At 38.4% G+C, this 12,461-nt stretch overlaps 1 protein-coding gene across 1 annotated transcript in view; it reads right to left on the bottom strand.

The window, feature by feature from the left end:
* The window catches only part of ANKFN1 (ankyrin repeat and fibronectin type III domain containing 1), a 138,789-nt gene that overhangs the window by 67,135 nt on the left and 59,193 nt on the right, over positions 1–12,461 (bottom strand). The window contains exons 5-6 of the mRNA XM_067715378.1: positions 3,118–3,215; positions 10–100 (exon numbers count right to left, since the gene is read on the bottom strand). Coding sequence (XP_067571479.1) covers positions 10–100; positions 3,118–3,215 — 189 coding nt within the window. The remainder of the gene's footprint in view (positions 1–9; positions 101–3,117; positions 3,216–12,461) is intronic.

Below are 12,461 nucleotides of genomic sequence, written 5' to 3'. Positions count from 1 at the left end.
ACCACCTACTAGAAGGAGAGGCACATGCTGGTGTCGTGGTCTGAGCAGGTCCCCATCCTTTCATGTTATAAGCCGAGACTTGAACAAAATACTGTTGGCCCTGCAAAGTATCGAAATAGAGAGAATGATGGGTTGGGAATTTTATTTAGTCAGTTTTACCCTAGAAGCTTTATTCTGTGTCTGATGAACTTGTTCATCCCACTGCCCATACTTTAACTTTCTAGCTTTTCTTGACTATTATGTTTTTACATGATAATAAACATATTTGGGGTGCCCTTTTAGTTTCTTTGTGCTTTCTTTTATCAAAATTGGAATATCATAGTTGCTTTTCCTGACCTTCCCCAAACCATTATACACCAATTTTTAAGTCATAGTTCTGTAAGGTTTACCAAAACCTGCAGTTTCTCACCCTTACCTCTTTTTCCTTATTTTCTCCTCCCCAGTGGCAACTACTATCACCTTTTTCTAGCTGATCAACTTGCTTTACAAGATCAACAAGTTGTAATGAACATCTTTTCAGATTAATAATTAGAGATCTGCTTCATTCTTTTAGTAGTTGTATAGTACTTCACTTTGGGTAAACACAGTCATTTATTTAACCAATCCCTCATTAGTGGACATTTAGATTGTTTCCACATTTTATGCTAAATAAATAATGCTGCAATAAATATCCTTTACTCAGTTATTCAGACATTTTAAAAATTAGTTCTTTGATGCTACTTCAGTTTTAAAACCATTATTAAGACAATGGTTTATATGCTTTAATGTTTTATGACATTAAGAATTAAGGAGTTGTGGCTGTATGGAGGCTCCTCAAAAACATAATAGACCTGCTGCCATGTGATCCAGCAATTCCACTCCTGGGTATTTATCCAAAGAAAACAAAACACCAATTTGAAAAGATATATGCACCCCAGTGTTCATAGCAGCATAATTTACAATAACCAAGGTATGGAAGCAAACTAAGTGTCCATTAACAGATGAATGGATAAAGAAGATGTGATTACACACACACACACACACACACACACACACACACACACACACACACACAATGGATTATTACTTAGCCCTAAAAAAGAGTGAAATTTTGCCACTTGCAACAACATGGGTGGGCCTGGAGGGTTATTATGCTTAGTGAAATAAGTCAGACAAAGACAAATACTGTATGATATCACTTACATGTGGAGTCTGAAAAATAAAACAAACAAACTAGGGAATGTAACAAAAAAGAAACAGACTCAGGATGTAGAGAACAAACTAGTGGTGACCAGAGGGGAGGGGCAAGATAGTAGAAGAGAATTAAGAGGTACAAACTACCAGGTAGAAAATAAATAAGATACAAGGATATAATGTATAATACAGGGAATATAGCCAATATTTTCTAATAACTTTAAGTGGAGTATAATCTATAAAAATATTGGATTACTACATTCTACATCCAAAATTAATATAACATTATAAATAAACTATACTTCAATTTAAAAAAAAGAATTAAGGAGTTGTTTTTTGTTTGCTTATAATATTTTAAAATGTTTTATGCTTTTATATTTTTGCTTTGAGGAATTTTTTTTTTCTGATGAACCCAAAGGGGTATTTTAGGAGTCAGCACTTGTTAAAGCATTGCTTGCAAAATTTGTAAAGTGGTGTTTGAAGTTAAAAAAAAATAGCAATCGTTGTAGAGCCTTTGCTAGGGATTTAATCGTATTGGCCCTACCATATCGTAAACTTGATTTTTATAACATTAAAAATGGGTTTCTAGGTACCTCAAGGATATGGGGATTCTCTGAAGTGTAAATCTACTTCTAGGCTTTTATGTGATTAGGATAGTGTCTGTGTTGCTCTCATTGGATGACCAACTGCAAAAACTTAATCCCTGTAAAAAATTAGTTCAAATATTAGAGAACCTCTCTATGGAGAGTTTTCCATTTTTATCACCATATCACTCTTTCTTTTAAGCAGCGGAAATTCCCTCGGGTTCTCTCTGCCCCTCTTCCATCATGTGAGCTATAGGGTTGGGAATCAGATGACAATAGCATCTGTAGGGGCCACCCATTCAGGGGTTTGTTTGTTCTGCTAATCCACGGTTTTGGCCCCTGGTGTATATGTGTAAGTAAGACTAAAAGTTAAGATTCTGTGCTGGTGACCCAACCACCAAGAATTCTATTAGAATAAGCTGGTTCAAACTTGAAGAGGTGCAACCTAACACAGATTTTTAATTCTGGGCTTCAGGATTACACTTTACAGATAACTGTTTTAATTGACTAACCTTTTAGAAAAACAAGAAGAAAATTCTCCTTCTACCTCTCACATATGAAGGTCCTAAGATATTAATTATTTGAATTGGATAAAAAGGTACAGGTTTAATTTAAGTTTACTTAAAATCTTTTTCAGTTGAAAAGATTTTGATGATCCAGTTTTGTTGCATTTAATTGTTTGAGGAAATATAGGGTTTGTTCCAGTCTGGACTGATTTGTTAGGTGTTTTTATTTTCTGCATTTCATATGCTTATATGGTTTATAGTTCTATAAATAATTAACACTTAAATTTAGATTGGTTAAACAAATAAGCACAGTCTTCCAGTTTTTCATTCACAGTTTAAATTGGTTCAGGTTACTGAGAAATGTAGTGCCACCACATATAGTTTCTTTTCTGTGAAAGCACATTTGGGCAGATTTTTTTTTTTTTTTTTAATCAAGGGAAAAGGGTTTCTCTCAGGAAATTGTGTGACTCCAATTGATGACTGATCTCAACTGAGGCTGTGGGGATGAGGGTTAGATGAAGCTATTATTTTTACCATCAGACAGGGAGTCAAAATTTGATCTCATAGAGCCTTTGATCCCTCCCCAAAGATTAGCCTGCGATCCAGAAAGCAGCAGCTTTCAAGGCTTGCATGAGGCCAGTCTTTTTCTGATCTCTGTAGAACATGGCAGCTTACAAAGTGGTTCATGCTGTCTGCTTACTCCTTTGTGGGGTTCAGATTATGGGTACCAGACATAGCACGCTTAACGAGTGGCAGTTGTTGCCAGAGGACTGGGCGTTGGCTGTTGCTGGGATGTATGAATATCCCAGCACAAGCATCAGGGGTAGGGGAATGGGAAGTCTAATGGTGTTTACCATTGTGAGTCCTGTGATTGTGCATCTCAGGGTCTGCAGGTTTTCCATGATGATTTCTCCAGCCAAAGGACAAAAGTCTTTAGATGTGCTCCATTCCACTGGATGGAAAGGGGAGGGGGGAAGAGGGGGAGGGAGGGAGGGAAAGAGAAAAAGAAAGAGAGAGAATAGTCATCTACCAAGAAGCATCATAGAAACTCTAGCATATAATCTCTCTCAAAAACAGTAAGTTTACCCTCCTTTCCCTGTATTGGCACATCTAACAATTCTCCTCGGCATAAGTCAGTTTCCGAGTTCACCATTATTTTTTAAAACAGAGGCGGGGAATAAAGTAATCATTCAACAGTGAATAATATACCTTAATGTGTATGTATGTATATATGTATATAGACACACGTGTGCAGGCACATTATATATAAAAGTTCATTGTATATAGAAGATGTTATTTACTTCATGTAAGAAGTGAAGGGCTCATTAGGATATTACCTTCTGTTTGTTCCCCACGTCTGGTTTCTGTTTCACCATTTTGCTGAGAGTGCTACTTCGAGCTCCCAGGGGCATTCTCATCCCAAATGAAGAAGCCTCCTTTCATTTCCTTCCACATAATTTGACTCCTTTTCCTTCTGGAATCACCCTCTTCCTTTAGTGTGTCGTATGCTGCTCCCCTGGCTTTCATTCTCCTCCCTGATATTGCCTTCCAGGCTTTTTCATTAGGCTTCTTTTCAGCTAGAGAATTTGGGATTTGTGACTGATCTCTTTGGTGGTCCCCACACACCTGACGTCCCCAAAGTGGGTGTTCATTCACAGTTAAATCTTAACACCCAAATTGTAACACCCCATTTTACTGTGAGACACGCTCTTTCATAACATTTTCCTCTGGTTGAAAAAACCGTGATCAGGAGAGAGAAATTGTACATCATCAGTAAAAAGGGTCTTAAGTGACCGTTTACACATGGCAGGATTTGAGGCAATCCTAAATGAAGCAGGAGCTTCAGTCACATGGAAGACAAGGCCTGCATGTTCTAAACCTCATGATGACAAGCTATAGGCCTTAAGATTTAAATTATATTCTCTATGACACTTAAATACTTCAAAATTAAGCCAAACCATCTCTAAATCCTGCTGTTCCCCTAGAGTCACACAATCCCTCTGTTCAGAGTTGCTGCCCCTGCCTCCTCTGCTTCTCTTCATTATGCTCCTGGGAATCTAGCTTGCTATCCTCACTCTCTTGAAATTGCGCTCCTAAAATTCCTAGTGCTTTGATCATCCACAACAGCCTCTTCTTGGGAAATCCTGCCACTTTGGCCTCCCCCCGTGTTTTGCAACCTTCTTTCCCCTTGGTTTCGGTTGCACCCTGTCTTCTGCTTCTTCTGCCTCCTGATTCCCTCTTTTCAGGCTCTCCCTGGTTCCTCCCTTTCTTTGTCCTTTGATGTGTTGTTCCTTGAGGGTTTGGCTCCTTTTTCATTCATGCTTGTCCCAGGTAGTGACCTTATCCACTTTTATGGCTCCAACAATGACTCTTAAAACTGTAATTCTAGGTTTAGCTTCTCTCTGGAGCTCTGACTTCTTTCTGTAAATTTCCACCTGAGTGTCCCCACTCCACTTGAGTGGAAGTACTCCATTAAGTACTTTTCCTTACCAAAATATGTTTCTCCTCTTTTTTTCTTAATTTTAGCTCATTTAGCACTGCCACACGTCCAGTCAACCAACCCCAAAACTCAGTGCATCCTGCTTCCTCTTTTTCCCCAATTCCTCACAACCAGTTGATTACTAAACCCAGTAGGTTCTATTTTTAAATGTCTCCCAGAAATTTCCCTCTCCTCCTCACACTGAAGCTATTCTAGAGCAGACCCTTATAATCCTGAGCATGAACTCTGCAATTGATTTTTTTGTAGGCCTAATTGATAAACTCTAATTGATTTTTCTGTTCATCTCCTTATGCTTATATACAATCTTCTTACTATAGCCCGAATTATAGTTTTAAAATGCAGATCTAATTGTTTAGTTTCTCCTCATAAAATCTTTTCATAGTGTCCAGTTGATTTCCAAAGTAAAGTTAAACCCTAACAAGGCATTCAAAGACCTTCATAATGTAGTCCCAGCCTTACTCTACTATCCTCATGTCCTGCCATTTCCCAAAGCAAAGTCCTTGTCACCTGCTTATCATTCTGTGCATTTGTATGCCTCTGTCTTGTGTTCATCTTCCAACCTTTGCTTGTCAAAACCCTACTAATGCTCTGAATTCCTCAGGAATAATTGATTAAATGCATCTTTTCTGTGTTCCCAAAGTCCTTAATTTATATAAAAACAAGATTTATTACACATATATTATGCTTCCTTTTCTCGTTAGATTGTGAGAAATTTGAGAATAAGAAAAGTGTTAGTCATTTCTTCCCTCTCTAGATCCACACTTGGATCTGTGTGCTTGGTGCACAGAAAACGCTTACTAAATATTGTACACATCAAATACATATATATTTGTTTTATTGTATGCATATACATATGTACACACACACATCCAGAATAGACTGCTTTTCCAACATGGAGATATTTTTCTTCCATGTGAATCTTCTCCTTCTCCAGACTCTTGCCCTTTGAAGCTCTTAGGCATATTGTAAAATCTGATTAGAATCAAATGATTAAGGTTGTATGTTTACTCTCAAATCAAGCCTATACCTTATTGTAAATACATATTCTGAAACATATATATGTATGTATTTTAATATATGTGTTATATATATATAGGTATGTATGTATACTTCTTTCCCCAGTTGTTTTATTATGCCTATGAGCTACTAGCTCTTGAAAAAGCCAAGTTTCTTAAGGTCAAATTAGAGAGGGTTTGTAATCAGAGAATAGTGTTGCATATTATTTTAAGCTAAAGAAAAAAGAGCAGTCGTTGAGGGAATTATCACAAACAAAATGAAAATTAGTAGCACATGTGCAAGGACATCTAGAAAGAACAAAGAATATAGGAAAATTCTAGAAACAAAAATATCTTTGGTTGCCATTGAGACATGCATGGTTCACTGATGTGGTGAAGCCCCAAGCCCAAGACTGAGGATCAAGAGCTTCTGATTTCAGGCTAAGGATTCAGGGTACATCTCAAAAGAAGAGCTAGGGATTAGTGGGAACAAGACCAGATTATTTGAGAAATGATTAAAGAAAAGTTGCTCAAAGATGCAATCTTTAAAATTTCTGAAGAAACAACAATTTCTTTTTGAATGAAAGCTGTCATGTTCTATTTTTTTTTTTTTTTTTTTTTTGCGGTACGTGGGCCTCTCACTGCTGTGGCCTCTCCCTGCTGTGGCCTCTCCCGTTGCGGAGCACAGGCTCCGGACGCGCAGGCTCAGCGGCCATGGCTCACGGGCCCAGCCGCTCCGCGGCATGCGGGATCCTCCTGGACCGGGGCACGAACCCGCCTGCATTGGCAGGCGGACTGTCAACCACTGCGCCACCAGGGAAGCCCCTGTCATGTTCTATTGAAATAGTTCTACAAAACATGTTTCAGGTGGAAAAGAGGGCCTGGCTTCTTCAAAAACAACAACAACAACAAAAACAAATAGAAGCAGGTTTGTAGGGAGGTGTGTTCTTCTTTAGGAGTTAATAGAAAGTTTTAACCATTTAAGTCTAATTAGATCTTATAATATGTCGAGGTTTCAAAGGGGGAAGGGTCTAGAGAAAGAGAAGATCTACATGGAAGGAAAAAAATTCTCCATGTTGGAATGGCCAGTCTATTCTGGGGCAACCTATAGTTTTTTCCCTCTGTGTACTTCCTTGGGTTGATGGACTCTTGACATAAAGAAAGGAGCTTCTGCTCACTTCTGGAAATAGAATGAGCCGGAATCACTTTGAGAGCCAACTGGGAATTCTAAGAAGGCAACTTAGCATGGTCTCTCTGGAAAGTTATGTGTAGGTAGTTTAAAGACTTAATATTAAAGCCATGAGAAAAATCACTTATAAGTCTGCTCTAAATCCCTGAAAGGTTGGAGCCATGTATATGAAGTTTAAAACTATATAAGACTTACAGTTATAAGATAAAGATCAGGGCAACTGTTTCTACTTAGGTCTGGGAAATAGAAGCAGGGTTCAATCATGCAGTGGCTCATAGCAGTTGAACGTTAGTAAGAAAGGTACCAGACAAAACCTAGGTGTTAGTATTTCTTAAAAATTGGCTCTGGCTCAAACTGTGATTCACTCTATGTGTATCAAATAGCTATGAATATTTTAAATGTGAAGTTCTGTTATTTTAACAAGTATTTCATTTTTATCTAAGCTTTAGAAATGTAGAGCAGTTGGGCAAGAGAGTTTCTACCTGAACCATCACCATTTTCCTGATGGCAGCTGTTATAAACCACAGACCAAGCTTAAGAAGAAAACAGAGCTCCAGAAGGTTTCCCCTCGTCATCTGAAGTCTATAATGTGAGGAGGAATGTCCCAGAATCAGTGAGAAGAGTAGAAAATTCATAACTGGAAGTGTTAGGGCACACAAGCTGAGAACTTAGTCAAAGTACAGGTAAATTTCAAGCCTCATGGTGTGGACTGTGTGATTAACAAACCCTGAAGAGTTATAACACTCTTCAGTGTAACTGCAGAGTGATAACACTCTTCAGGCCAGCTTTTTGAGAGGTGAAGACTGTGCAAAAGGAAAGGCATAAAGAGATAACGTTGCAGCAATATCTAATTTCTATTCAGTTGATTAAAAAAAAAAATCTAAAAACTGCTATTGTCCAGGTTCTCCCTCGAATCTCAAATGCCTCAAAGTCTAGAGTTGTTTTATCCTCTTCACACACCAGGAGGACAGACTGTAAAAGTTATCCTCCTGCCTCTTGCCCAGGCCCTACTCAAGCTTTCCACTTGAGCCTCACTGGTCACTCGACCTCAGACCCATTGCTTATGCTGTTTTCTCTTATAATATGCTCTCCTTCCTCAAAATCTTCTACCCCTTCATTCAAACCCCTGGTTCAAGGATCCTTCCTTTCCATAGCTTTTCTTGGCTTTCCAAGGGAAGCTCCTTTGCCAGCTTTCCCATAGTAATTTTAATATGTCTCTTACATTGCACTTGCTTTATTGTTTTGTATTTAAGAGATCTGTCTCCTCTTTAGTCTATAAGCTCTTTGAGAGCATGAACCAAGTTGTATTAATACCAGTTTCCAAAGCATCTATCACAGCACCTAGCACAGTATAGGTGGCTCAGTTTATGTTGCGTGAATTGAATACTTGATTCATGACTTTGGAATGCTTGAAGAATAAGGTAGACAGAAATCTGATGCTGTTACTTAAAGAATAAGAAAACAGTGTTAGAAAAAATACAGTCAAAAGAGAACGGAAGTTGCTTGAGCTGCCCAGTAAGTAGTTAAGATGGAGATTAATTCCTGGCTTCCAGATTCCCAGCATCCCAGACTCCTCACTTGTCCATACTGCCTCTAAGGACCCCCCAAAATAAAATTTTATTTCCTGTTCCCTATCAGCACTTCTATGGAACCAAAACAGCATTTTTACTGGCCACACTCACCCCAGCTCCTTAGCTAATGAATGGAATTTGGCTCGACTGCCCAGCCCAGCACCAGAGCATTATGAAATCTTCCCCGATCCATCTAATTGTGCAGTTTCTAACCTTTCAGGCCAACCATAGCACAACAAGTAGAAAGAGGGAGAGAGGGATGTGCCGAGAAACCCAGAAAAAGATCAAATGCAGTCATTCCTAGAGATGAGAAGATGTGTCTTGCTGAAGCATGAACCCACTCAACACTTGTGGGTTTTAAATTGGGAAATGACGTGTGAAAACTCTGGATCTGGGAATTCTGTTTAGCTCTGGCAAAACACGAGGTTGGAGCCGCTTGCATTTTTTATTTTAAATTCCCTTGGTAGTTCTAGGAGTAGGGGCATGCATTACTTTCAAACAAGAATCTTTATTGTTTGCATAGCACACAGTCTTCCAGTTAATTAGAAAAACATTTTTTTTTCCCAAATTAAATTTCCCTAGAACAACAATGATTTAAATTAAGGGCAAAAGACTTTTTTTTTTTTTTTTTTTTGGACACTAGTAAATCCTTCCTGCACCTACTACTTCTAGAAGATTAAAAGCACAGTTGGAATTGGAAGGCTATATTCATTTATTTATTGTCAGTTTCTGCCATCTACAAAAGTAATATGCCCCTACCTATGTATATTGTGTATTGTCTTAGTTTTGCCTGCCATATTACAGAGCTACCTACAGATACAGACATGATTCTAAATGTTCAGGTTTTTGAAAAGTACATAATACTACAAGTAACAGCAAAAAAGTCAGCTCCACAGTCTGATCTATTTGCTTCTTTATTTATCTCCTAATGGCTCTCCTGTTATGGTGGAATTTATTCTTTCTCTTGATCGTCTTTGCTTTCTAAATAAACAATACTATAATTTTTGTGATTCTTACTACTGCTGAGAGTTCTTTCTCTTTTTCCAAGCTTGGCATGAAGTGTTTGTTGAAAGAATACCAGTCTTCTAGAGACCCAGCTGCTGCCAGCCTAATGTCTTCAGTGATATTCACGTAGCTTCACCTTTGTACTTTTTTGGTCTCTTAACCAGGGGTGACTTTAAACAAAAATTCCTTCAGTAATTTCTGCAATTTGGGTATGAGAAAGTCTGAATGATCTGCACTAGTGGAGTTATCGGAAGTATAGGTAATCCCCAAGCCCCAGATCATATAGAAATCACTTTTTTCTTTGCGTTTATAGGATCTCTTTCCTTAGTAGATTCACCTACTGGTTTTCCTAGAACATTACGAGTTGGGAAGGTCTCAGATTTATCACAGAGTACAAAGTGCAAAATCCCCTCATCATGTCACATCTAAGATTAGGTGGCATAATAGGGCAGCTTTTAGAGGCAGCACAGAGTGGGAGAAGGAGAAAGCCAGAGCTTGGCTCTATCCACATTTAGACGGGATAAATCCAGCGGGTGCTGGAGTTGACCCATATGGCTCGCAAGAGCTGATTGTTAAAATTTTAGGAATTTTGCCAGCTGGTTGTTAAACACAGCCATTATTAAAAATTAAATTGTATGAACTTAAAGTTAAATAAGTTGTGTTAAAGAAAAAGACAGTAAATACTCAAAACTCATGACTCCCTAATTTACTGCATTTTACTAGTAATTATGCTCTTGAGATTATTGATACCTATTTTATCTGTAGGGTGGAAATAGCATATTATGATGTACTACTGCACTTATCTTCCCAGTCTGTTTAGTGACATCACATTGGTAGCTTGAAATTGGCCATGGTGGGAATATTTGCAGTATGGCAATGAGCAAATGCTAGAAGACCAAGGCTTGATTTTTTATTTTGTGGACTGTCTAAACCAGGTATCGGCAAACTATAATTCCAAAAGCCAAATCCGACCCGAGGTCTGGCTTTTGCATTTTTAAAGGATTGTAAAAGCACGTGCACATGCACATACGTACACGAAGAATATGTGACAGAGACCATATGTAGTCCACAAAGCCTAATGTATTTACTCTCTGGCCCTTTGCAGGAGAAATTTGCTGACCACTGGTCTAGACTTAAGAAAGTGATGGAGAAAATGTTAATAATTCAGATTAAAGTTAGAAGTTTCTGTGGCTGTTACATTGCGTGTAGCACCAAACAATTGAGGAAATAGTCTTCCAGTACTCGAAAACTGTAACTTGATTCCACAAAGAATGTCATTGATGAGTCAAGTTGTAAGTCAAGTTGTAAGTTGTATTGTTTCATTTTTGTTTTAATTCCTTAAAGTAAATGAAAATATCAACCAACGTTTACATGGTAACTACACTCATTGCATGAAAATAAACAAAAGCATTTTGGGAGAATTGATAGGCTATGAGGAATTTATAAAAAAGTGTATGGTATATGTTATTATTATTTGTAAATTGTGTGCTACATATCCTTTCTATTAGTAGAATTTATAGAAGACTTGTGTGTGTGTGTATGTGTGTGTACTTTTTTTCCCCAGAGATCCAATTGTTCAACATTTACCATCATGCCATTGGATAAATGCTAGGTGGTTGCTCATATAGACTCAGAGTGGATGTATCCTGACTAGCAGGTTATAGTGTCCAAGGGGAGCAGATTTCTCAGATGTACCTTAGGTAACACTCTGTTACCAGGAGATGAAAATGAGGTACATAAGCCCCTTTAGGAGGCAAGAGTGGCACAGTGAGGGAATCTGGGGCAAAAGTTCATTTACTAAGCAGTCACCATCTGAGAGGTCTGTTCAGTGGCCAAGACCCAGGCACTGGGCAGTACAGGTGCTCAGACCCCCTGCATCAGTTCTTCTTGCCCAAGCCAGGGCTGACCCTGAAATTGGCACAGCATACAGCCTGTAGGGCAGGCATCTGTGGACTTGACTGCAACAAGGATGGCAGAGTCAGGGGCTGGCCAACAGAAACCTAACATCCAGTAGGTTTGGCAAACATCCCAGTCCACTGCTTCTGATGGCCTGAAAGAGCTCCATGCCTAAACAGAACAGTCTGGGCTTCCTTATTATTTTATTCTTTATTATATTTTATTATTACGCATTATTATTATATTTTATTTCATGATTATCTGGGTTTTATGAATGGGCACTTTTAAGACACTGTGGACTGAACATATGAACATTGGTTATTAACTCAGATAAACCTCTCACTTTTCCTTTTTCTTTGGAACACTGCCATATCTTTGAGTTATAAGATGTCCAGGTAAATTTTCACTTGTTTTAGATTACTTCTTAAGAGAAACTGTCCAGATAATTTTTGTTCATTAAAGAAGTATAAGCTTTTAAAAGGCTGCAATGGATAAAGTGGAACAACTGTGACAAAACCAAGTGACAATTAGAGATCTGAAGGCTGGGATTGCCGCCCCACACTCCTTCTCTGAGAATAGGCAGCATCTGAAATCTGTTCCGTGGGGTAAGAGCTGCTCTGGGAAGCTTCTGGGATGCTGAGATTTTTTGTTTTTGTTTCGTTTCCAGCAGCGTGATGCCCTTCTTGTCTGCAGGAAGAGAACTCTGACAAGCTATTTTACTTTCTAAAGGATACAGAGTAGGGCAGGATCTGTGTGATTTACACGCACAAGGTCCAAGATATGTGATCAATTTGCAGCTGTCTGAATCCTGTTGAGTCCTCATGGAATTAAAATAACCAGCCACAGGGGCAAAAGCAAAAACATTCCAACTTTTTTGCCAGATGACAACTTTCATTCAGAGAAAGTGACTCCATTTGGCTTTGGGGATGGGGGTCATTTTCCTACCCATTTTTTAAAAAAAAAATATTGAGGTAACATTGGTTTACAACATTATATAGGTTTCATGTGTATAACATTATATTTCTACCTCTGTACACACTAC

This window comes from Pseudorca crassidens, chromosome 19, assembly GCF_039906515.1.
Source record: "Pseudorca crassidens isolate mPseCra1 chromosome 19, mPseCra1.hap1, whole genome shotgun sequence".
Taxonomy (NCBI): Eukaryota; Metazoa; Chordata; class Mammalia; order Artiodactyla; family Delphinidae; genus Pseudorca; species Pseudorca crassidens.
Note: the sequence above shows the minus strand (reverse complement) of the source record. Positions and strands in the feature narration are given on the sequence as shown.